Source organism: Leuciscus leuciscus (genome assembly GCF_965113295.1).
Source record: "Leuciscus leuciscus genome assembly, chromosome: 16".
In the NCBI taxonomy this organism is placed as follows: domain Eukaryota; kingdom Metazoa; phylum Chordata; class Actinopteri; order Cypriniformes; family Leuciscidae; genus Leuciscus; species Leuciscus leuciscus.
In genome coordinates this window covers 20690134-20716749 of record NC_138740.1, presented here as the reverse complement: position 1 = coordinate 20716749, position 26616 = coordinate 20690134, and the positions used below count along the sequence as shown (strand labels likewise).

General features: G+C 38.8%; 2 protein-coding genes across 3 annotated transcripts in view; one reads left to right on the top strand and one right to left on the bottom strand.

Moving 5' to 3' along the window:
* pcxa (pyruvate carboxylase a) overlaps positions 1–26616 on the top strand; it is a 119934-nt gene that overhangs the window by 69381 nt on the left and 23937 nt on the right. The gene's annotated exons all lie outside the window — the stretch shown is intronic.
* lrfn4a (leucine rich repeat and fibronectin type III domain containing 4a) lies at positions 12417–24618 on the bottom strand. 2 transcript variants are annotated; one of them, XM_082141060.1, is made up of 4 exons: positions 21877–24618; positions 20836–21339; positions 17921–19585; positions 12417–14249 (listed from the first exon to the last, which is right to left on the bottom strand). In XM_082141060.1, exons 3-4 carry the CDS (start codon positions 19561–19563, stop codon positions 13205–13207), a joined length of 2688 nt encoding a protein of 895 aa, XP_081997186.1. In that variant the 5' UTR covers positions 19564–19585; positions 20836–21339; positions 21877–24618; the 3' UTR covers positions 12417–13204. The 2 variants fall into 2 exon arrangements, with proteins under 2 accessions (XP_081997186.1, XP_081997187.1); XM_082141061.1 differs by lacking the exon at positions 20836–21339.

The following is a 26616-nucleotide window of genomic DNA, read 5'->3' as shown; positions in this document are numbered from 1 at the left end:
TCCTCGATTACCCTGCGGGCCGCATTCCCAAGCGTGACTAGCGAACCTGGCCTCGGAAGAATTCTGAGAATCACTTCAAGCTGCTGGGCGTCATGGCCGGAGCTTGAGCAGTGCCGCGGCCTGCCTGTTTTTAATGAAGACTGATGAAGTGCGCTCCAGGATATGCGTGAAGTTCAAACCTCTCCTGCTGCCTTAATTTACAGGCTTCCTCTTCCTTCCACATTTGATTAATCTTGTCTTCCGCATTAGCACACCATGTTTTTTTTTTGCATGATCGCTTACACTATTTTTCTGTCTCTCCTTTTTTATTACTTCCTCTTCCTAAACTTGTTCCCGTCGCTGCACTCGGCAGGAGGGAGGCCGTTCTTCTCCTTTGGGGCTTGGGAGCTCCCTTGTTTTTATTAGGCATCTTCAAATAACCAATTTATCTAGTACCGCCACCACAAGATTTAATTAACTGTTCAAATAATGGATTGTGGTTATGACATCCATTTGCAGAGGTGGAATGGAGAAACCAGTATCTCTCTATTATTTTTGGGAGGGTGGTTGCTTGCCGAAGATCTGGATCATGACTAGTGGATGTATTGGACATCAGAAGTAGTAACATAGGACAGCTACTAATCACTAATTTGTCATTTCGATTATTCTTTTATTCACAGTGACTTACTAGTGGCCTTATTACAATGGTAGGGTGAGGGTGTGAATGGCAAAAAAAAAAAAAGAAGGATGACAGTGTTCGATGAATCTTAAAAGTATTTACATTTCAATGGCATACAGCAGTATCAAACAATGATTTAGAAGTTAGATTATAAGTTAGTTAGAATTCGACTAGACGTCTTTGCCTGGGGAGGTTACCATAGCAACAGCAGGCTGCTTGAGCACATTTTGTTAGGATCCGTTGCAGATGGTACATGAAGAAAACAAGTATTCTCATTATTTATCACTTTGTTATAAATTTACACACCAGAAATATATCTCAAAACCATTTGCACTGGACAAACCTCAACCGACCATGCCCAAAAATTAATTGGCAGAAATATTTAGAGGTGTAACCCAGATTGTTAGCATTTACATGCTACTTTTGTCCAAAGCAACTTACAAATGAGAAGAACAACAGAAGCAGTTAAACCAACAAAAGAGCAATAATATGTAAGTGCTGTGACATGTCCCAGTTAGTCCAGCACAGTACATGTAGCAAGGTTGTTTTTTTTTTAACTAAGAAAGTATATAGAATAGAAATAGAACTGTTCGTATTAGTATTAATGGGGTCAATGCTTTCTTGAAAATGGCTAAGTCAGGCAGGTCATTCCACCTGCAGGGAACAGTCAAGGTAAAGGTCTGTGAAAGTGATTTTGTGCCTTTTTGGGATGGCACCACATGGCGCTGTACGCTTGCAGAACGTAAGCTTCTGGAGGCCACATAAGTTAGCAGATGTGTTTGTCCACACTGAAAGTGTAAATGCTGTGTGGCGCAACAGTCACAGGGCATCAGGACATATTTGGTGCCTAATATACAGGTATGTAGATGTTGAGATGTTATTGTGGGTTTGGCTGCTGTGGGAGGTTACTGTTGCTGGGGCTGTTAAAAACTAGACACAATCAGATATGGCATAAAAAAAATCACTTTTCTCTCCTGTTCTTTCTCATTCATTCCCTTTTAAAAGGCAAACTTTCCAGGTGTGATTTTAGCATCATTCAATTTCTGCAATGTGATTCTTTGTCTTTTACCCCTAAAACTGTATTTTTTTTGTCACAGTGTGATAATGGGCCCTATTTTAACGATCTGAAACGCAAGTGTCAAGCGCAAAGCGCAAGTAACTTTGTGGGCGGGTCTCGGCGCTGTTGCTATTTTCCCGGCGGGATAAATGACTCTTGCGCCAGGCGCAAATCTAAAATGGGTTGGTCTGAAGTAGCTTCATTATTCATAGGTGTGGTTTGGGCGTAACGTGAAATAAACCAATCAGAGCGTCATCTCACATTCCCTTTAAGAGCAGATGCGCTTTTTCCATAGCGGATTGCTATTGTAACGGCGGATTTGCCAGGCGCGCGCCAGGAGCGGTTCACAGCCGAGGAGAGCAACGCTCTCGTCACGGCCGTAAAAGAGAGAAGTTACATTGAAATGGAGAAACCCACCCAAATTAACTTCGGTTAAACAGGCGTATGATAATTTGGGTAAATGTGTAAGCTAGATGTATGCTTTTATAATAAATTGTCTATCTAATTATCTATCTAATTATCTATCTAATTATCTATCTATCTATCTATCTATCTATCTATCTATCTATCTATCTATCTATCTAAATAATGTATGATTTGCAAAAATGAAAACTGCTGCTTCTGTGTAGATGAGAGAATCAAAGTGTATGCTCGTTGTGCACACGCTACATTGATTATGGCCAAGCATGCGCCCTTAAAATAGCATATGAATAACATGCGCAACGCGCCATTGACTTTAAACTATTTTTTCCTGGTTAGTGGCGCAATTGTTTTCTAAACCTGCAAAATAGCATGAAGGAACGTTTGCGCCGGAACACGCCTCCTCTTTGCGCTGAACCGCCCCCGGAAGCGCAAGTCTATTTCTTAGTTAACCGACGTGCTTCTGTGGAGGGAAAAGTCCGCTTTGCGCGGGTGCAAAATAGGAATGATACATGCGTCGGTGTACAAAGTCACTTGCGCTGGGTGCAAGATAGGGCCCAATAGGTAGCTGTTGTGTTTTAAATTTTAAATGATTAAATTATATATGCCTAGGCTAGACCACTTCTTCAAGGTTTGTGACCACAATCTTTGGCTATTCAAAAAACTCATACACTCATTCATACTCTGTCACGCCATGGGTAGCTTTTGCATGTTGTGAATTGCTTTGTTGGCCATTGTAGAATGCTTCAAAAGCTGGGAACAGTGTTCTGGACAGATGTTTAAAGAAACAGGCTCTTTCTTTCACAAAAAATCTCAATTAGAAACCACATGGCATATCAGGAGGCGAAACCATTGGAGCCAAGGCTATGTTCCTGGTTCTAAGGGTTCTCTGTGATTTTAAATAAAAGCTTGAATGTTTCATTATGTTTTCTAGCACTGTCCTGCTGACTTTGAAAGGCTCCTGCTGAGCAAGCCAAGTTTAATGTAGATCTAAAAGAAGTCGTCATGTTCGCTGAATATTTAGTTATTTTACTGTCAGTCTCCCATGCTTTGCTGTCTCTGCTCTTTCTTTCTGTCTTCCTTCCTTCATTCCTTCCATCCTTCCATCCTTGCTTCCTTCCTTCCTTCCTTCCTTCTTTTTCCGCAGTGCCTCTTCTCTGTAAGGGCTGCTTTTATATGATATCAAGATATGTTCATCACTGTCAGGAAGTTGAGCCGTGTCAAGAGCCTGGAGGCTGTATTGAAGGAGGGTTGAAGCTGTGGAGAGTGAAAGACATAGTGAGACTGTGGGAGAGTGTCTCTGCATAAAGGCTTCAGACGAAGACTGATGGAAGCTGACAAACATTAAGAACCCTAGAGAGAAGGAGGGTGTATGGAGTAAGAAAAAAAAAAAAAGAGAAGCTCTCTCGCTCTAAGTAAATATGTGAAATTGAATGAGGACGCAAACTCAAATACACCATCCTATTCTCCCTGGAGAGTCAGTCTGAAGTGTGTTTGTCCTTTCGCAGTCGTCATGGCCTTTTCCCCTTCTATCACAGTAGAGCTGTACTTCTTTAGTACCAGGCACTTGCCATGAATATTGTACAAAATAAGGATTGAACCTCTTAAAGACATTTTTTTTTCTTTGTCAACAAATCGTAAACATCAGGAGATCAAACTAAATGTTGCATAAGCCGTTTTATTTTCTCTCTACTTTCTGTGAAGTTAGCCATTGTTACAACCCTGTTGCCTAAATTTGAGAAGTTCAAATGCAGTTTAAAACCCTGCATACATATTGCTACTAAATAAACACTAAACGTAAACAACATTTCTAATATTAAAAAAAAAATGCTAGTACGTGTAACTGGGTCGTAAATGAAGCTGTCGCATAGTGGTTAGCTAGTTTGGGATCAAATGTTGTACGTGTACCATAAAGTAACGAAAAATAATAGTTTGATCATTTTATTCTTGCAATAACTTGGTTAACAGGCTTGAATTGTTCATCCTGACGAGATTACATTTCTTATCAGTTTTATAGATTTTCTTTTTTCATGAAACTGATTAATAGAACATTCAAAAACAGCATTTATTTAATATAGAAACCTTTTAAAATTAATGTTTTTACTGTCACTTTTAATCAATTCAATGCATTCTTGCTTTATAAAAGTGTTAATTTCTTTCAAAACAAAAAAAACAAACATAAAATCTACCTGAACAGCATCTATTAGATCTCACAGCAACAAACACAGGATTTGTGCCTCTAATGCTTAAAATACAAATAAACATTTACCTTAATTTGTACCTCATTCATGATAGTTTTGTCATTGTCTTCTGGAAAAAGAAATCCAACTCTCCGTTGGATGTTTTCATCCATGATGGATTCTTTATAATGCTCCATTATTACTCTGCAGTCGAATGGTTACTGAGCTAGTGAGCCTTCTACTGGCCATAAAAGAGAGGATTGGTCTTTACTTATAGCATCATGTGACTCATCTGTGCAGCATGACACTATATTTTCAATATCTTGCCTTATACTTCGATGAAGACGATGGTTTGGCCGTCACTTTGTGCAGCATTTATGGTCACCAGTGGACATGTACAACACATCTCAGTGTGTCTGCGTCAGTTGTTGCTTCTAGTTGATTATGAGGTAATGGAGTTGTCTAGTAAATCACAGGCTGTGTATAGTGTAAGTTTTGCCTCTGTCGACTTCTCTCATCATTACTGCTGAACAAGCCCTTCTAACGGCCTAGAGGTGTTCTCGTCAGAAACAGCCGGGTGCCTCCAGCTAGATGCTGCAGTTCTCTCATGAGGATGCAGTTTCTGGTATCAGGGTGTCGTCACTTATGATCCTCAATACTTTTGGAACACTTTTCCTCAGAATTGCTGGTTATTATTGGTTCATCGTTGAGAAATGGAAACGAGGGTGGAAAAGTACATGATCAGTTTTTTTTTATTTTTTTATTTTTATTTAACCTTTATTTAACCAGATGATCTCATTGAAATTTAAAACCTCTTTTTCAAGAGAGACCTGGCCAAAATGGGATATATAGATATAGATAGAGATAGAGAGAGATAGATATATTTTTAATATATCGAGATATATATTATCTATATTATATATCTATATCTATATTTTATATATATATGTATATCTATATATCTATATTATATATCTATATTATATCTATATACCTATATATATATATCATCTATCTATCATCTATCTATCTATCATTTTATGCGTAAAACAATTTGCCATCTATGTAACACACATACTCAATTAAAATATATTCTCTGAAAATAAATAATAATATACACTACCGTTCAAAAGTTTGGGGTCAGTACTTTTTTTGGCTTAAAGGTGACAGTAAAGACATTGTAAAAATATTTCCATTTCAAATAAATACTGATATCTTGAACTTTATGTTCTTCAAATAATCTGATATCTTGAACTGAAAAAAAAATTATGGTATACAATTAAAGAATTAATTACATTTTTAAAACATTTATATATTTTTTTTATTTTTTTTATTGTAATTTCACAATATTACTGTTTTTACTGTATTTTTGATCAAATAAATGCAGCCTTTCAGGGTGAGCAAAAGAGACTCCTAAAACATGAAAAAAATATTTTGCAAGGTAGAGTAAATATATCTTAAGATCATTAATTTTATTTTTGCACTTTTTTTTGTATTTTTTTAATGCATGAGTTCATCTGAACCTTACAAAGATAAAGAAAAGTCTCAAATAAGAGAGAGGTTTCCCAACACACTCCAGAATGCTCCAGCTGTGCAAATGTGCACAGCTGGAGATGCCACGTGAATTACAAGTCCTTATAAAAGTAGTTGAGAGCATGTGTGTACTTGGATCAAAAAATCTGCGGCACGTTCAAGCTCTCACTCGACTCCATGAAAAATAAAGGAGGTGCACACAGGAGAACAGAATCAAAGGTTGAGGAACAAAGAGTCAGCGTGAATAGAACATAGCACCTCACAACCTAAGAGACATTACTTAATGCTTTTTCAAAGTCCTGGCTAGCGGCACTGGCAGCTGAGGCCTGTTATGAATGAGAAATCTTGCTACTGATGAAGAGAGAGCTACTAATAGTGAGAGTGAATGCACCCTGGGGGTACCCGGGAGGGCCGAGGGAGCTGACAGCTCGAACCTCCAACAGAAAAGCTCCTGTCAGACTCCCACACTCGCCCTGTCCCAATGGGAAGAATGGTGGGCCTTGAAAAGAGTGGGAAGGGAAGAAATGAAGGAGAGAGCAGACAGAGGTTACTGGGTATTTCGTTGCTGGCAGGGGGGATAAGAGAAGGGGTGGTTGGAAAGTCACGGAGGTGGTGCTCTTATGAAAGCTGTCTCTCTTTAGTTCCCTTATCCTTTCACACTTCTCCAGCCTGCTTAAATAGATGGAAAAGCGGGAACATCATGACCTACAGGCAAAGAGAGAGGTGAGCAAAGTCAAAATGCATGCTTAAGTGTTCTCTCTATCCTTTGCGTTTGGTGTTGGGTTTCTGAGAAAAGAGCCCAGACAGCAGTGGGGAATCAGAGGAACACACTGTATGTTTCAGATCGTATTGAGCACAGCTCTAGCAATGACCTGGTCCTTTTTCCTCAAAATAATACAAAATTAATAACCATTTTTGTTTTGTAGAGTGAGATTTGTATGAAGCAACAAATTCAGCATATGTTTTCTCATATTACTTTTATATTTTATTTATTTTTTAAATTATTTTATTTAACAAAGTGGCATCAGCAACCCTTTTATTTCCATAATGAGACATTTTTGTGAAACAGAATATATATATATATATTTTTTTTTTTTTTTTTCTCATATTACTTTCATTTGGTCTTTTCTTTTTTGGATTCGTTTTCACTTTTTTTGTTGTAGTGAAGGACTAGTTCACCCAAAAATTAAAATGATATATAATTTACTCACCCTTAAGCCATTCTAGATTTATATGATTTTCTTTTTTTCAGCCAAACACAGTTATATTAAACAATATCCTGGCTCTTCCCGGCTTTGTAATGGCATTGAATAGTGCCCCAGTTTTTGAATCTCCAAAAAGCGCATCCCTCCATCATAAAAGTAATCCATATGACTCCAGTGGGTTAATAAATGCCTTCTGAAGCGAAGAGATGGGTTTTTGTAAGAAAAATATTCATATTTAAAACTTTATTAACTATAATCGCTGGCTTCCAGCAACATCCGTATGTGCTTTCACAAGAGATTCGAGTTCTGGAAGGATGACCTCTGAGCCTCTGTACCAGCCTGGATCCAATATTCCTGGTGCGGAGATTCAATCTAACATTTTTGGTCAGTAGGATATTGGCACAACATTACCAACCATTTTTTGTTTAACAGGGATATTAAACACTTTTTTTTTCTAACATTCTCTCTCTCTCTTATCTCTTGCTGAAGCAGTGGTAGTCTATTTGTTAGTACCATTAGCACATGCATGTGTGCTGTTGCTAGCTAGAAGTTAATTGCAAGAGGTTTGAGGTAATTTGATGATTCTAATTTTAATAGTTTTAAGCAATAAAGAGAAGTTACAGTTACGCAAAATATTTGAATGGAGTGTAGAGTTCAATTGTCTTTCTTTTTAGTGAACTCAAATGAAATATGTTCACAGTACTCATAACTATTGCTTTCTAAACTTAAAGGGTTAGTTCACCCAAAAATGAAAATTCTGTCAGTAATTACTCACCCTCATGTTGTTCCAACCCCGTAAGACCTTCTTCGTTGGAAACACTTCGGAAGATGTTTATTCCACTATTCATTTCTTTCTCTCTGGGCCTCGAGTTAGTTCACGTAGTGTTTTAGCGCAGCGCGTCTGTGTTGCACGTCACCACGTAGGCTCACTATTGGCCGACGCTGATGCGTGTGACGTACAACACAGAAGCGCTGCGCTAAAACACTACGTGAACTAACGCGAGGCCCAGAGAGAAAGAAATGAATAGTGGAATAAAGTCGTTATTTTTGTTTTGTTTTTGTGCACAAAAAGTATTCTCGTCGCTTGATAAACTTAAGATTGAGCCACTGTAGTCACTTGGACTATATTAACGATCTCTTTAATAACTTTTCTGGGCCAGCAAGTTTCAATCCCTTAGAAGCCTATGGAGGAGTGATCCAGCTCTCAGATTTAATCAAATATCTTAATTTGTGTTCCAAAGATGAACGAAGGTCTTACGGGGTTGGAACAACATGAGGGTGAGTAATTACTGACAGAATTTTCATTTTTGGGTGAACTATCCCTTGAAATGGATTTATGCAATCAGTTTACAAATATCTTCCACATATCAAAATCATTTTCTCAGAATATTTTATTTTGTGTTCTGCAGATGAAAGAAAATCCGACTGGTTTGGAATGACGTGAGGGTCAGTAGATGATGACAGAATTAAACATTTTGGGTGGACTATCCCTTTAAGAACTTCATCTTTATGAGAGTATAGCTAGCCCTCTCTGTGGATACTGTAAATGTTAACCATCATGTGTTTTGTGGTGGAAACCCATAGTATAGTAGGGTTAGAGTTTGGCTCTCAAAGGACTGAAGTTGCTTAGGCTGCGTTTTTGTGCGTGTTTGTGCATTACACTAGCTATCGTCTTGTCAAGAGACTCTCAGGAGAGAGAGAGAGAGAGAGAGGAGGGAGAGCTCAGCTGCTGCAGCTGCAGTGGAGTCATCACAGCCAGAGAGAGAACAGGCCAGCTCTGTCTGCATCACTGCTCCTGCATGCATGATCGGCTAACCACCTATGTGCCAATCAGTAGGTTTTAATTGGGTAAAGGAGGGCAGAATGTTGCCTGTAGCAATCATACGGAACCGTTCCATCATCTCCTCCGTCTCCTCCTCCCTGTGCGGCCCACACCGTCTTTCATGCAGTCAGAGTTGTGTGCTCTTCATGGAGTTTGTAAAGACATTTATGCTCTCTGGGGGTGCTTTGGAAATAAAAGGCATGCTCATGATTTTAGACATCAGGCTCTGAGAATAAAAGCACTGGTAAAAATTAGACCATTCGATTACTATGCGCTGTTCCTGACTGGACCTAGGTATCACATCTGTGTGAAGTTGTGCTTTTCCCGGGCAGTTTTTGCAATCTGCTTGGTCTTCAATCACACTTTCCCTTTGATTATAAATTAATTCTTTCATCTTCAGATTTTCCATCTTTAACTATGCCAATGAAATGGAGGTCTTCACAGATTCCTAGTCTGTAGCTCTGTTCCAGACTCTAGTGAGCTACTGGATCTATGGACCCTACTGGAAAAAAACACTTAAAGGGATAGTTCACTTTGAAATAAAATTTTGGTATGTTTTAGCTTACCTCAAGGGCATCCAAGAAGTAGGTGTCTTTTTTTCCGCAGTAGTTTCAATTTTGATATTTTTAGGGTATAGATATATACACTAGATATCGCCTTGGCTACGGTTTCGTTCCAATGAACTGCAGTAGCCAAGGCGACATCTAGTGTTTATATCTATACCCGCCCGCGCCCTCAGATCATTTGGACGTGGCTGTGTTCAAGAGATGACAACGATATAAATACTGTTCGTTTTCTCACACAAACCGCTCGTTTCGTGTCTTAGGCCATCAATGTGTACTTACGATGGGGAATTGTTTAATTTGGACTCTGTGCATGCTCTTTGAGGTGGTGACCATAGACCTGCATTATTTGACTGACAGACAAGAACGGTTTGACCTAAAAATATCAAAATTGAAACTACTGCGGAAAAAAAGACACCTACATCTTGGATGCCCTTGAGGTAAGCTAAAACATACCAAAATTTTATTTCAAAGTGAAACTATCCCTTTAAAACAGCCTAAGCTGGTCTTAGCTGGTCTCTCAGGCCGATCAGGCTCGTCTGTTGGCTTTAGAGGGAATTGGGCACTTTTTAGCTACTGGAAAACCAGCTAGACCAGTGGTTCCCAAGAGGTTCTGTTTTACGACCCAGATTTTACATTTCACAACAAATGATATATATATATTATAGCACTATATACATACATATATATTGCTGGGTGGTGACTGATTACATACGTAATTACGTTACTGCATTACGTAATCAGATTCCAAAATGAATAATTTGATTATATTACGTTTTAAAATACTCGTAATCAGACTAAAATTACTTTTTTTTTTATTGATTACATGATTACATGTTATTCTCTCAATGGCAGTAAATTATTCATAATTCCTTGATTCTCCCTACTATTTTTGTTTCATCCATTAAATTTTCCTTTCTTAAAAACCTTACTCCTTACATACGTTTAGAAGGTCTTCCAGGTTTGTGGAATTGTGGCCTATAGAGGGCACAAAACGATAATAAATCTTTGAAGTTCACTTTTACGCTGCATTTCCAACAGTTAAAATGACAAATAAATGCATACTCCGAGAGTGCTCCACCAGATATGTTTGATTTTACCATCTGGATGCTCAAAATTGATCAGTTGAATGCACGTTTTTATACAGCTTATTATACACGTAAGTTAATCGCCGTTCTAAACTAATGTGCTGCTGCATTGTAAATCACACACATACAAGACCGTAGCTCGCATATCATGTGCAGATCGAGCACACCCAAACACTCAGGAGCGCAGAAATGTATTGTCAACACTGTTCTGTGATTTACCAATAAAATTGTTTCGAAACTGAAAAGTTCTAGCATATATTTCTTAGTAACTTAAACCCACAGCTTCTCTATTAATAGAGAGTGACAGGTAGAATTAATTCACACGCAATCGCTCTCTCACTTATGCATTCATATAAATGTTATCTTTGCTACTTTATCTGTATCTGATTTAGAACGAGCAGAAATCTGTGAGAAATATAACGACCCAAAGACAAAAGAACTCCTAAAAATAAGCTGTTTTGTTGGAGCAATAGCCTTGTTGGCAGCACTGTGTCATATATCATAGCTGTGCACAAGGCAACCCGCGTTCGAGTCTCAGCTCGAGGTTCAGACTTTTTCAGTTGAAAAATTAAGTCATTCAATCCCTAATATACATCCATACATACATGCATGCATATGCACACACACACACACACACACACACACATATATATATAATATTCACATATGTAATATTTAAAATAGGTTCTTATTACATATTTTTCGACCCAATTTGTGACCCATTTTTAGTTCTCGACCCACCACATGATAAACACTGAGCTACACAATCTTGACCGGGCTGGGCGACCATCTAAGACCAGCTGTCTACCTTGCTGAAAACCCATGTAAACAAGCCTAAGCTAGTTTTCTGGTCTTACCAGTTTTTTTGTGTGTTTTTTTTAGATGGTTAGGCAACATTTTAAGCCACAATAGGTGAACCCCCTTCATTAAACTATTTTATTCAGTATTAAAAAGTATCAATTAATATAGAGTATCACAAAGTTATTAGCTTACCATCATGTTAATGTCAAACTCTATTGGAATTAACTCAATCTTTAAGCATTAGACAGGGCTCTTAAGCTCTTTATATGAGTAGCGCTATTTGTTTGGCTTGTATGAATGGCTTTAAGTCAGACTTGCATTTTGATTTAGATGTTAACTTAGAAGGTAGCAGCTGATGTATAGAGTAGTTAGTGAAGCAGCTCGTTAAGTTTTAGGAAAGAGCGGAGATTGATTTAACACACATACTGGGATTACATAAACACGCATCGATGTATGCATATGCTCTCTCTCCATATAATGTATCGGCTATAACCTGAGCTTTAAGGACCATTTGCGATATCCGTTGTAACAAAGCGCTTAGCATAACACAAACCAGGCAGACAGGAAACCTCCCCCAACTGCGCCAATGTCCTCTTTTTCTGGTCCACACCTTCACCCCTGCCTCTTTCCTTTCATCTTCGTCCTGTTTTCCTCCTCTTCTGTCGACTGTTATATAAAATAGTCTGTAGTGGGCTTGACACAGCAGAAATGTAGAAATATTACAGGAAATTACAAGCTTCATCTTGAAGCCTTAGCTCATATAACACATTACTACTTTGATATCTTGCAGATTAACAGACCTTGTTGTTGATGTTGTTTATTATCTGAAATTAAATCTCCAGTTAAGTTAGCTGAGCTAGAATTAGTACACTAGAGACATTTAAGCTTATTATCCTATTTGACATTTTAATCAGGTTTTTTTGGGGGCTGTATGCCGTGCTGCCTGTCAACTGCAGCACTCTAGTTTTTTGGTTCATGTGCCATATGGCTTTTTATTCCAGCTTCTCTTAAGCAATTAACCTTGGAGCTATCATATCAGATGGATCTCAATTAGAGCTTCATTACAGCTTCATTCCACAATACAGAATATCATTTTTACAGAACAGCGTTTTATTCTTTTTATGACTCTGGAAAAAAGGCTGATCAGACAAGAACAATTATGACTATTCAGACCACTGTTGAATGACATTTGAACAAATGGTTACCCCGTTCTTAACACCAATGTATTGAAGTGTTCTGAGAGTCCCACTCCTTCCATCTTTTCAATTCATTGAAAAACATATCCGTTTGAAAAAATTTAAAGAGTGAAGAGAAACTTTACAGCATATTTATATTCTTTCTCTCATTAGAAGGCCCATCCATGTTGTGCTTCTTTGCAGCATTGTATTTCAACAGATAATGCAATCTCTCTTTGGGTTTGAATAGTTTTTTTTGTTTTTTTTATTTTTGTGTGATATTTACCCCCTTCGTTTTTCAGCTCCTCATTAGCATTCGAATAGTGTTTCTTCTACATAGAGGCTGATTTATTCCAGAATGTATTAATTGGTTAATTAATCTTGTTGAAACAGACGCTTTAGGTTGTAATCCCCCATGCCTTGGGCCTGTTGTAAAAAAACAAGCCTGTCCTTGAATCTCATTTCTTCAAATCCTACTTGTCATTCTTTGTCTTCACATAATTTGATTTTGAGCCTTGTTGTGGCTTAGAATAATGGCGGTCATCAAATGATAGCCAATCCTTTGTGTCTGGAGCATTACATCTCATCAATTCTGCCCTCCCCTGATAATTTCTTATCTAATTTTTTTTTTATAGTTCTCTCTCACTGCGTTTGTTTGTTTGTTTGTATCAGCCTTTCTTAGGCGAATCTTTCTTTCACAATCTACACCACGCTTTCCTCCAGGTCTCTTGGATTGACGGTCATGCTACTGTTTGAGTTTGAAGTCGTGTTAGAGTTGGAGTTGGAGGAGTTGTTAGAAGTGAAGGCATGTAGATAATTTTGCGTTTGGCCGTTGCCGTACTGCTCGCTGCTACCCGTGCTGGATGTGCTGGTCGTGGAGGCACAGTGGACAAGCATGCCATGTAGCGACTGGCTACGGCGGGTCCAGATGACACTCAGCCGCTTGGCGTAGCCGTAACACGTGGTGGTGGTGGTGATTTCACCCACATCAAAAGAGCAGCTACGCTTGGTTTTTAGTGCCTGCCTCAAGTCTGAGCCTCCTTCCCTTCCGTCATCTCCATCTTGTTTCAATGCAAGCGAGGCCAAGGCCTCTCTGTCCATGTCTCTGTCTTTCTCCAGAGGTTTCCGCAACTTGAGCCTACCTGCTCGCTTTTGTGTCGGCATGGGCAGTGTGTTACTTGGAGAGTAGAAGAGTGTCAATCTCTCACTTTCTGGTGTGAGAGGACTAAAACATTTTTCCCTCACTGCCCCGTCACCCCTATCTTGTGTGCCATGGTGTGGCTCCGGGCTCTGTTTGGGTTTTGAGAGAGAACTGTGCTTGTGTTTGTCTTTTGTTCTTTGGGCCAAGACTCCGTTTGGCAACGCCACCATCATCATACTGTTGTTTCCATTTGTCTGGGCGTAAACATCCACCCCTTTGGCTGGCAAGAACTTGCCGGGCCTGTTGGCATCATCCCGACACTCTCCGCATACACGATGGCGCACCATCATGGCCACGGTGAAGACCAGAAGGGTTACTACCACCACACCACCCACCATCACTGTCAGCGTGCCGCCCAGGAAGTGAGCGTGCAGAGAACGGCATTCTGGATAATCCTCTTTAGTGCTGAACTGGATGCAGCCCAACACCTTTGTAGTAGCCAAGGAGGAGATGCCATCATCGAATATGGCCAAGACACACAGGCTGTAGTCCGCTCCTGACACCAAGTTTTTCAGCAGGAAACTATTACTGGTTGGAGGCAGAATTCTGTAACCAAAAATTTTTAAAAAGGAGAGACTTTATGAGAAATTAAACATATTGAGGAGAAATGCAGCCAGAAATGCACCAAGCACAATAAGGTGAACTTGATGGATTTCAAAGCTTTTGTAGTGAAAATGGTCAGTCTGACAACCAATTAAGCATTTTTACATTAAAGCTGAGAGGTTGCTGACATGCTTCTTGCCTGAAGGAATCCTGCCCACACTAGTCTTTACAATCTGGCAGAAACTGTGTCTATACAGTACTCTTTAATAAATTTCATTGACTGTCCACTGCATTTGCTTTGGCTGCTTGGTATATGTGTCTGTAATGAAAATGCTTTGAATGGCTACACATGATTCAAGTTCTTTAATTCACTTTACTTTGAGAGGCAATTGGGGTTTACAGCAGAAGGACCTTGAACAATTTTAATCTCTTTTGCTCTGGTTTCAATAAGCTATTTCCCTCTTTCCTCTTCACATTCAATAAGCTTTTGTTCAGATTCGTCAATTTTATTTTGACTACACTATCTTTCCTTGAGTATCAACCTCTGTAAAAAGGTGTGTAGTGTTTTTGTGCTGCACTGGAAGGAATCAAATACCGTGTTCACTTTCAAGTTGACTTGACTTATTTTTGAGCTCAGTGTGTTACTGCATATCAATGAGATATCTGCAAGCTTATCTGCATATAAAATTTCACAAATCTAATGGATCATTTGAATTACAAGCTTCACAGGAAACGTCTTCATGATATGCTGTTAATAAAGCCCTTGATTTTCTCCATGATTCGTGCTGGGCAATGATTTTGAAAAAGAATTTAAATAAAATTCTCCCGTTATTTCTATAGAATGGTTTGCATTTTGAGATCAGTTCAGGTCAGATGTATGATAGGGATTTTTTTTTAACCTGAACTATTTCCTCAACTTTATATTTAAAGGGTCATGAAACTCTAAACTAAATTTTCTAAGATTTTCTAAGTTATTTGTAGAACATCATAGAAGAAAATGTTACCATAGTATTAATAATAGTTCATTTTAAGCTTTTTGCACTATTTTCATCTTCCGGGTTTAAATTAGTCTTTGTGTCAACGTCACAGGACGTGACATTTTCTTGTACTATTCTACATCAATGACTCATCGGTGTCTCATAATTAGTCATGAGACTGAATGTCCTTATCCTATGAGAAGACGCCTCACTTAAAGGGATGGTTTGGAGTAAAATCAACCTAGGGTCCTTTGCACCATGACCTCGAGCCAAACACCCCCCCAGAAGCATTTTTTCCCTTGGTCGAACATTATTAAAGTTAGAGCTTATTTAGAGATATCAGCCGTATGGCTTAGGGCAGGCGCTAATGGATCCTAGGCTGTATGTCGTATTCATGACAGCATGCGTTGATTTCCTATGACAGGCGCTTCAAACAGATCACAATACAGTAAATGTGAGATGCATTAATGGGTCAAAATGAGTGTTTGATTTTGCTTTTGTAAGTGTTTCTGTGTCTCATAAGTTATCTTCCATAGATTAGTCTTTGACACAAATGCGATTCATCCACACTGTGAGTGTGACTGGCCCAATAACTGATCAAACAAACATATATACGTGTATGTGTGTGTGTGTATATATATATATATAAATATAAATAAAATAATATAAAAAAAAAATTTATGCAAAGCTGTGCATTTGTGCGTTAAATTATAGCTGTCACGGGATATGTAGGATGTATTTGTGTAATTTACGGTGAAATTACAAAACCATGTATAATATATATTGTGTTACGTGTAATGGAAAATTGCAACATGCATTTGTGGGAAGCTTTGATGCTTTTAACTCAATGAGAGGGAAATAAAACTGTCAGAATCAGAAGCCGTTGCTGTGTTGTTGGTCCCTCTCCCCCCTTCACTTCGCATCTCACCACTCCTACTTTTGTAGCATTTTTCAAAACTGTGGTGAGAACTGACTGGTGCAGAAACAGCCAACGTGTCACATCTGATGCTGAGACTAGCCTTGCTGTTACCATGATTTTTTTCTGTGGTTATTGACATTATGCCACAAATATTGTCAATAGTGCTTAACTTGTAATGAATGTGGAGCATTCCTTGAATGTGCAAAAATATCTAGGAAAAAGTCTATCTCTGTAGTTTAACGATGCAGTCAAGGTGGCCAGTCAAAGTATAATGTCTGTCTTCTGGCCTTGAGTGGCTTACTGTGTTTACTCTTACAAATTCCTGCATGTTGATGGGAATAGCTGTAGTAACAGGTCCATCATGAAGATGCCTGGCCTCCCACTCATCCACTTCTCTGCCTGCCATCACTCAGCAACTGCTGCTACTTCTGCTACCTTCATCCCCCTCTCTTTAGCCCATCCTCCTTTATCTATGTATATTTCTCTCCTTGTCTCGCAAACATGCCCCTCACCTTCACCATGCATTATTGATCCCAATCCCTTGAAATCCCACTGCTCCTTACATTTGTTAAGCCTTCCTAGATATGTCCTTACCATGCCAGAATGGGTTCATGTGTGTGCATGTGCAGTGTATATTTTGCTTTTATAAGCTCCCTTCTGAGTAATTGAGTGTTTATAGCTGAAGAGCTCTAGGAAGGTTGCAAAGGGAAAGGGAAAGGAAAAGGTAATGAGAGGAGAGAGTGAGATAAACAAATTGGATCATAAAATGAAGGCTACCATGGAGGAATTTCTTTGTCTGAAGTAGGATTTTTGAATTCAAACTGAGTTGTTTGTGCATCCTGATACTGCTGCACAGTATATAAAAAGTAATAAAAATACATCCATATCCGTGATCAGTAGCTGAACAATACCCAGATGATGTACTGCATCTGCTAAGATTCTGAGGTGTGCAAACAGTGGACACTCATTATCCCTTGAGAGAACAGGAGCTGATGCTGTGTCAGATTCAAAAGATAATAATGTCCAAAAACTGTGAGCCAGGTGGCTTTTTTTTTTTTTTGTGAATGTACTGCTTGTACCAATACATTTTTTTCTTATTACATTTTACTTGTTAAACAACAGCCAAATAAATAGTTTTCTTGTTCATTGTTAGTGTGTCACAGGACACGGAACACAGGACAACATAGCAGATGTTTTATGTCTGGAAATGTATTTATACTATAAACCTGCATGCCAAAAGAACATCAAATGTTGAGAAGTTCTTCACTGAGTTTAGTACAAACTATAAATGTATGAGAATTTGGACACTACTACTGTGGAACTACTATGACTCCTCCCAGCTGTCTAAGAAGAGTCAGTGTAAGCAACTCTCACAGCCCCTCCCATGTGACCTGCCCCATCTCTATCTCTTTCTTCCTCCATTTAGATCCATTTCACTCTTCCTGATTTGCTGTGACACCATCTTCAAATGTGTAGGTTTTTCCCTTTTAAAGGGTCCATCTTGTTTTCCCCAGAGTCAGCAGGTCCCCTCACTCAAGTGCTCTGCTTTCTTTACCCCTCCCTGGCTATAAATAGCTGCCTGTATCTGTTTTAGCCTCATGGCTCAACTTCTTCCCTCTGCTTTGGGATATTTTCATCAGTATCTGAAGCCTATAATCCATGAACATGAGCATCAAGGATGTTTACATGTTTACTTGAAATGCATGAAAACCAACACATCATTTTCTTTTCTTTTTTTGTCAAAAGTGCTGCAAGATCAAGAAACATGATATCCTTACCTATATACAAGTGCGTCGTCAGCAGTGCTATTGTACTGGATCTGATACATCCACACCAAGAAAGGCATTGAAGATCGACCCATTTTCCAGCGAATCTGAGCTGAATTGGATGTCACGCCTAAAACTGCTACCAGCGTTTCTGCTCCTCCATTACTGCTTCCGCTTCCTCTTCCTCTTTCTCCGGTATCTCCCTTGCCTCCAGTGACATTCCGTATAGTCACCACACCAGTTCCTGCCCCTTCAACCCCTCCCCGCCCACTGCTAATATCAGACGATCCAGGGTCTCTGTGGTTGATAAGGGATATTGTACCATTACCTCTATGGGGAAGAGGGATGATCTTCAATTCTACCAGAGCTGTAGATTCCCCTGCAGCATTGATGGCAATGCACGTATAGGTGCCATCATCTCTGGCACGTGTCACCAAAAAGTCCAGCGTGCCATTGTAGTATGAACAAATGCGACTGGAGTTGGCCACAATACGGTCATCTGGTGACACCCAATGAATAACTGGCTCAGGGTCACCAATGGCTCTACATTTAAGTGTGGCTCTTTGACCCTCCAACACCCACAGCTTGTTGGTATTACGGGTGATCAGTGGTGGCTCACACGTGAACTCTTCCTCAGGGATGGACCAGAAGTAGCGACCCGCCAGATGAACAGGTGTGGCACACGTCTCCATGTCATCTTCCCGAATCAGTCGTCGTAGCCACAACAGCTCACAGTTGCAATGCAGGGGATTCCCCCCAAAGTTAAGGCTGGTGATGGAATTGTATGGTGTTGGACTGACAACCCCAATCTGGGATCTGGAAAACAGTGGATCAGGGGGAAGAGTCTGCAATCTGTTCGAGGTCATATCCAGTCGAGACAGTTTGAAGAGCTCACTGAAAGAACCCTCAGCAATCTGGTCTATTAGATTGTGGTCTAGATTTAAGGTGTGCAGGCTAGCCATATTCTGTATAGATTCCCAAGGAACCCTGCGTAGGTTGTTGTAGGAAAGGTCCAGATCTTCCAGAGTCAATAGGAAGTCATCAAACGCATCCACCGAAACATCTGTGAGCTGGTTGTTGTTGATGATTAGATGCTGAAGGTTAACAAGACCTGTCAGATCCTGAGGTCCCACCACTGTGAGACGGTTGGTGTCCAGGTGAAGTGAACGCAGACTCTCCAGATCAGCAAAGGCCAGTGGTTTTAGAGAATGGATGGTGTTGCGTGACAGTGTTAGGTCAACTAGTCCTGTCATATTGGCAAAGTCTGCACCTCCCACTTCCAGGATGTAGTTGTCAGCAAGACGGAGCTCCACAGTGCGGCGATCAATGTTCGGTGGCACGAAAAGCAGACCTTTATTCACACAAAGTGTGCTTAGAGACTCAGATAAGTTCCGACACACACAGTGGATGGGGCAGATGGACACCATGCCCCATGTCTCCCCTGCCAACACACCTTGTCCACTCTGAAGCAATACGAAGCCTAGGAGACTCAGCCAGAAAATTGTTGATTGTGGCATGGGACAGGGGCGGACATTTATTGGGCTGAAAGGGTTAGAGGAAACATGATATCTCCTTGACTGGATCCATTTTGAGTTGCCCTGTTCTTGCAACAGATTGGTTCCTCTAGATGGACTTCCTGGTTCTGTGCGTGGCATGGTAACCAGGTAGTCCACAGACCTGTGCAAAGAGAACAAATATTAGTGACTTCAACTCATAACTTGAACTGAGAAAAATTAGGACTTTCTGTCTCCCTCAATACAGGGACTGCTTTTCCATCCACTAACCCCCTTCACAAATGCGGTTATCCATTAATTGCCACTGAGACTTAGAGACAATGTTATGTCTAGTCGCTCATCCAGTATAAGCTCGCTTCATCCAACAATGTATCAAAGAGGAGCTAACCGTGAGTCATGTCTATTTGGTTCAGATTAATGATTTACCTGGAATCAGTTGTCAGTTGTTTGGATTTTAAGACATTCATCATGTGCCCAGCAAGTGCAACAAGAACCTTAAACTTTTCCCCTGTTTTGTGAGTGAAAGAGGGACTCAATTTGGCTGCCAGGGACAAACCCCAAGATGATCAGTCACATTCTAAGTGATGAATGCCTTGGCTGTCTTCTCATCGCAGATGTGAGATTGTGTGGCTGTTGTTGTGGCTGTGTGTGCAGACAAAGTGTATCTATTTACCCACGTCTTATGTCCTTTTGTTTGTTCTCCTCTCTGCTGCTCCCTGTTCTCCTACAGGGGTCTGATTACTCCATTAACCTGATACATAACTGTCTGTGTGTGCCTGCTCTGTCGCACACATGGGCAGAAGCAATCCAACCAGTGCAAGGAGAGTAGGGAGCGACACAAGCTGCAACGAGTGTGTAAATGAAGTTTAATTGCTTTCACAAGAGTGAATACCTGTGTTATCTAATGTACCATTGTCCCTGAACATGTGCAAATGCTTGACTTGGTTTAATTAATCCATTAGTCACCATCATCAAATATGTGTTATACTGTGATGGTGTAATGCTAATGCTTCTATTTGTTGTCTACGTGATTTTGGCCTGTTCATCTCAGTCTTACATAATGGCTCCAATGTCAGTCTCGTAAAGCAGTTTTTTTTTTTTTTTTTTTTTTACGAGTTTGTGCAACTGAGAATGGGTGAGATGAAGAGATAAGATGGGGCAGCATTGAGAGTAGTTATATTCTATAAATAACCATGTGCAATTGGCTCAAAGCTGTATGTGTGCAAAATTGCTATAAAGAATGAATACCCAGTGGAATTTAGATTCAATGTGCTGAATCTGGAATTACACACTGTAAATATCCTGAAAACAATTGAGAAACCTCATGAGGTCCTACCTGCCAGCAGTAGGTTAGTTTGTGCAGGGAGGGAAAGGAGAAAACGACAAACAAAAAAATACTGTAATTTTTCATACCTGTTGTGTCTGTTTCATCAAGATTTAAAATGGTTTCCAATCCTTTCAGTTCTTTTATAGACAAACTGCCCAGCTAGTCCCATTATTGCTTCAGATGAAAATCCAGAAGTGAAACACTGTAAACACTGTGGAAATATTCAGATGTGGTGAGGGTAGATTTGTTCCTCATAGTTAATGACCAAAAATCAAGATGATTTAAATTTGATCTGTGGTCAAATGGATGAATTACGGTCACATCATGACTGCCTTGCCGTTCTTTTCTTCGCCATGAGTCACTCTGCCCAGTTTCCATAATCTTCTGTGAACCTCAGTTAAAAGTAAGTTGGCTAATTTTTTTCTTGATTTTCATAATTTTCTGCATTTCAGGAAATGCATCCAAATTCTCCTTCACTTCACAGCATTTTTAAATTCAGACTCCAGTGAAAGCTTGTTTTATTAAAATCTTCTATTTGCAAAGGTGCTTCCAGTAGCAAGTGCTTCCAATCCATTTAATCTCAGAGTGAACTGCCAAAAGAAACAAAAATATTTAACCAATATTAAAAGCTCCCATTCTTTAAAATAAAAAGCTCACATCAGTTTCTTTTTGTTCTCTCATTTCTCTTGCATAGACTTTTAGCTCAGATGACACATCTTAAAGCGGAAAGCATGTTGTGTATCATTCATGTCTGTTTGCTGATGTCAGCGTCTTATACTATTGAGGATCCTAAATTAATTGATTCTTCCTGTAAACTGGCGCATTAAAGCAAATAATCCAATTAGACCTGCTTTCAAGCAGACCCTGTGGGTCTGACTGAGCCAAATTTGTCTGTGTATGTGCGTGCATGCACTCTTGTCTGGATGGACCTGAGGTCTATAGACTCATTTTCACTGCACGATTACCTCCTTTTTGTTTTCTTTCTCTGTCTCTCTCTCTCTCTCTCTCTCTAATCCACCCTGAACTGTTATTCTTTCTACTCTGTCTTAACTAACTCCAAATCTCTGTCTCCACTCCTCCTCAGCCTCTCCTAAATACCTAAAGGGTAAAGGCAAACATATACCTACCTTTTTTTATTTCCAAATTCCTGCTTGTGTCCATCCGAGATAACTGCTGCCTTTTCCAGGGGTCCCTTTCCCTCTACATCTCAGGTTTGTCCAAGAGGGTTTTTGGGTAGCATCCTCACCCCTTGTTTCTCCCCCGACCGCTTCTTTTGTTTTTACTTTTGCAAACGGTCCCAGGAAACCCTGCCCACAAAGTAGGCAACCATTACCTACAGCCACGAAGAACTATTTATATGACAGTGCTGTAGAGTCCCAGCTGATGTCGCATATTACCATCAATCAGTGCCTTGTTTTTGCTTTTTCGTCCTGCTCTGTATTCTTGAACTGCGCGAGTCTGTGATTTGTTGGTTTTGATGCAGGGAGCAAGCCGATGCGAGCGTTTGCAACTGCAATGTGTCTGCCACAGCAAGGGCAGAGTGAGCGTGAGGGAGGGAAGAGAGAACGAGAGAGAGCGAGAGAGAGAGAGAGGAGGGAGGGGGGGGTGGAGTGGTAGAGCCTGAAGCAGTCTTGGCTCTCGGTATGAAGAGAGAGATGAAATGCAAGGGTAAAAATGGCAGAATGAGAGTGCATTGGCAGACAGGGGTATGGGGCTGGATGTGGAGAGGAATTGCCCAAAGTTATATATATATATATATATATATATATATATATATATATATATATATATATATATATATATATATATATAAAATCTCATTATATATCATTAAAAACAGATACTGAAAGAGGAGCTGATTTGGAGAAATCTGTTTTTAAAAATGCATGTGTTGTTGAAGGTGGGTAACTCTGAATTGCCTGGGTGGGTGATTCTGATGCCTTTGACAGGATATGACATGGTTCCACCCCATCCCCAAAACAGCATAGTTGACTGTCTGAATTTTTTTTTCGTATTATGATAAATTGATTTAAAAAAAAAATGTAAAAATGAAATAAATAAACTGCATAAATGGATAAACTTCCAGATATAAATAAAACAGTAACTGCTTTCACAAATGTTCAATTTAACTAATAATGAACTAATAATGGGCAAGTTTTATCAATCTAGGTATGTTAATTTAAAAATACACTATGTACTTTGTTAATACATGTTTATTCATAATACATGAAGTAATATTAACGTATACAACTTTTCAAATTTATTAGTATACACTACTGTTTAAAAGTTTGGGATTGGTAGGATTTCGTTAATGTTTTTGAAAGAAGCCCCATAGGCTGCATTTATTTGATTCCAAAATACAGTAAAGCAGTAATATTGTGAAATATTACATTTTATAATAACTAATTTCTATTTTAATATTTTTAAGATATATTTTATTGTGATGGCCAAGCTGAATTTTCAGCAGCCATTATTCCAGACTTTAGTGTCACATGATTCTTCAGAAATCAACCTATTATGTAGTTTAATATTTTTGTGGAAAACATGATGCATTTTTTCAGGATTCTTTGGTGAATAGAAATTTACAAGTAACAGCATTTATTAAAAATATAAATATTTAGTAAAATTATAAATGTCTTTGTCCCTTTTTGATTAATTTAATGCATGAATAAATTTATTAATCTCTTTTTATGGTTGTGTATTTAAAAATAAACATTATCCAAGATTAATAAATGCTATTAATAAAGAGTTGTTCATTGTAGCTATAAGGTTAAATAATGTTAACAAAATGAATTTTATTGTAAAGTGTTAGCCTAAAATTAATGTCTTGGTCCAATGGTATGACTTGCTGTTGATGCAAGTGGTCAGTGGTTCAAAACCCACTGTCTGTACTAAATCATGAGAGAGCTGTTCTTATAAGCTGATCTGTATAATCATCTTATGAGCGTGAGGCTAATGCAGCGTTACACAGCCAGCAAAGTTGAGAAGTAGAGAAGGAGCCAAAGATGTTCAGTCCAAGTTGCACTTTTTCTCAGTTTCTCATGTTCTATCTCTGATTCCCATATTCTTAGTTTTTCTGGGCTCTGTGATTTTAGGTGAGCGTGAGTCACTCACAGTCTTTATGCGGGTCTATATATAGAGGCCCAGGCACAGCTAAGCGGGCCGCACGCAACATTGCCAGAGGCCCGCTGTAGCCCAGCTCCACACACTTGGAGCAAGTAACCAGTGGGCTCAGAGTCTGCTAAACCTCACTGCGGCTGACGTATCAGACTCCAGATTTGGCTGGAGAACCAGTATCAGTCTTGATTCAGTTAAATTTTGTCTCCGACTATGACAAATCATGAATAATACATTTAAGTACCATAAGATGAATGACAAAGATGAATGATTCATGTGTGTATGTACGTTGCACCTGGATAAAGAAAGACACTGCAACTGCTGGATCTAAACCACAACTAATTGCTGTGAAAGAGTGATTCCCAAGCAGGGGTGCGTGCACCCCAGGGGAAACCTAAGCGGGTTACTGTAAGATTTTGTTTATTATACCTAGAGGAGAGAATTTAAAACCTAAAATATTAGAGCTGTAACAAAATTGGTTAAAAACAAAACAATATGTGTGGTTTGACTTTTTGATTTGAATGCTCAAAGTAAAATATAAACTATCGTTTGAATTTTTTTTTCATTTGAATTAAGAAATTAATACAAAGATGCATTAAAATGATCAAAAGCGACAAAGACATTTACATTGTTAAAAAAAAGACAGTGTAAAATAAAATACTGTTCCTATCAAAATGCTTTCTATTTATCAAAGAAACCTTGGGAAAAATTTTTTTAATTAGCACAACAACATTTATAATACATGTGAGCACCTGTTCAGCATATTTGAATGATTTCTGACTGGAGTAATGAAAGCTGAAAAATTACATTTGAACAAATTAAAATAGAAAACTGTTATTTTAAATTGTAATTATATTTCACAGTATTACTGTTTTTAATAGATTTTTTTTATCAAATAAATGCAGCCTTGGTGAGCATAAGAAACTTCTTATCCAAAAGATTTAAAAAATACTGAGCGGTAGTGTTTGTGTGTATGTATATACACTATATTCCCAAATATGCTTCAAACACACAAAATGCAAACGATGAAAATCTGCAATATTTAAATAATATAACAATCACTGTTTCAATTTAAGAATTTAATCTCATGTATTTCTCAAAGATGTTTTTGCTGTTGGTGCCCTTCTCATTCACATTTGTACAAAAGATATTTCATACTGGTATATATTGATACTGGTTGATAGTAATGAAAAAAATAAAGATAATCATTAAAATAATACAAATGTCTTGATTTTAGTTAACGCCTCGTGGATTTTGTTTATTAATAAATTAGCTGTCAGGTCTTTTCTCAGTCGATTCCTCTCAGAATTGTCAACTTGTGGAAGACCTCATTATAATGATAGGTTTTATAGTATTAATTTGATGTAATGTGAATATAAAATGAATAAAGAACAACACATTTCTAGTTTGATGTTGTTTAAAGCATATTTGAGCCTTTCTAATGAGGCTGTGGAGACACAAAACGTTGGGAAGCAGAGTAAAGGACTTGAGATATCACCACCATGGACAGTCAAACTGGTTAAATCTGTGAGACTATGTTGTGATATTGCCATCTGTACTTCCATCTGTCTTGTTATACAGGTCCCATGGCTGGATAGTTGGCAATGTAACTGCTCATTTTAATCTTGATTTCTTCGATGTGGCTGCTCCTTATTTCTAAATGTACAAATCCATACAGGTAGCCATGAAAATATCCATATATTCTTCTCTCTGCTTAAATGTTAAAGGAGTCATATGATGCGATTTCTTGTTTTCCTTTTTCTTTAGTGCGTTATGGAGCTGTTTGGGCTTGTATAAGAGCTGCAGAGTAACAAAATCTCAAACACAAAGAGATATGCTTTGTAAAACATTATTTTGTTCTTTCTAAAACTTCGTTCAAACACGCCCCCACAAATATGTGTCAGTGTGTGGGGGCACAGTTACACACCGCCCATGTATACGCAAAGAAAGAAGGCGTAACTTTTATTCTCGCTGTTTTATTGTTGCCGCCGGCGCCTCCATGTCGTGGAGATGCTGTGTTTTTCGTTGCGAAAGCCAAACTACTTTTTTTTGGCCTTCCAAAAGAGGGCACAAAACAGTGGTTAAGCTTTATTTACAACACTGTTCCAGAACAGTACAACCAAAATATTCGACTGTGTGCTGCGCATTTTTCGGAGGACTGTTTCCAGAACCTGGGAGAGTACAAGACCGGCTGTGCACAGAGGCTAATTCTAAAAAGTGGGGCAATTGCATCTTTGCAAGTACAGTCTGGCGCTTCTTACTCAGACACAGCCTGTTAATGTTTTCATATTTTAATAATTTGCTACTGACTATTCAAACGCAAGTTTTGAGCAGTATAGAGTAACGCTTGTTTGTCGTTTCTACGATCACAAATGCAGACATGGTTTTATGTTTACATAGTGTTCTCACTCCCGTGGCGCGCGGAGCGACGCCTAAAAAGACAGTAGGCTATAAGTCTTTATAATCAGTAGTTATGTCCCCAATGAAAAAAAAACCTTACCAATCTGATATGTTCTGGTCCAGTCGTGCTGGCAAAGTTGATCGATCAGCTTGGTCATCTGCATTTTCCGGATCAGATTCGGGCTCAAATTAATAAGGTAGTAGTACCAGGGTAATACCGACATTATCACCTGTTATTAATTGCTTTGGGAGCTTTAGGAGCAACAATAATGTACGGTATGTGTAAAATAATGACTTTTTTTTTTTTTTTACCTAAAACCGCGTAAATACATTGCATTAAACCAAATACA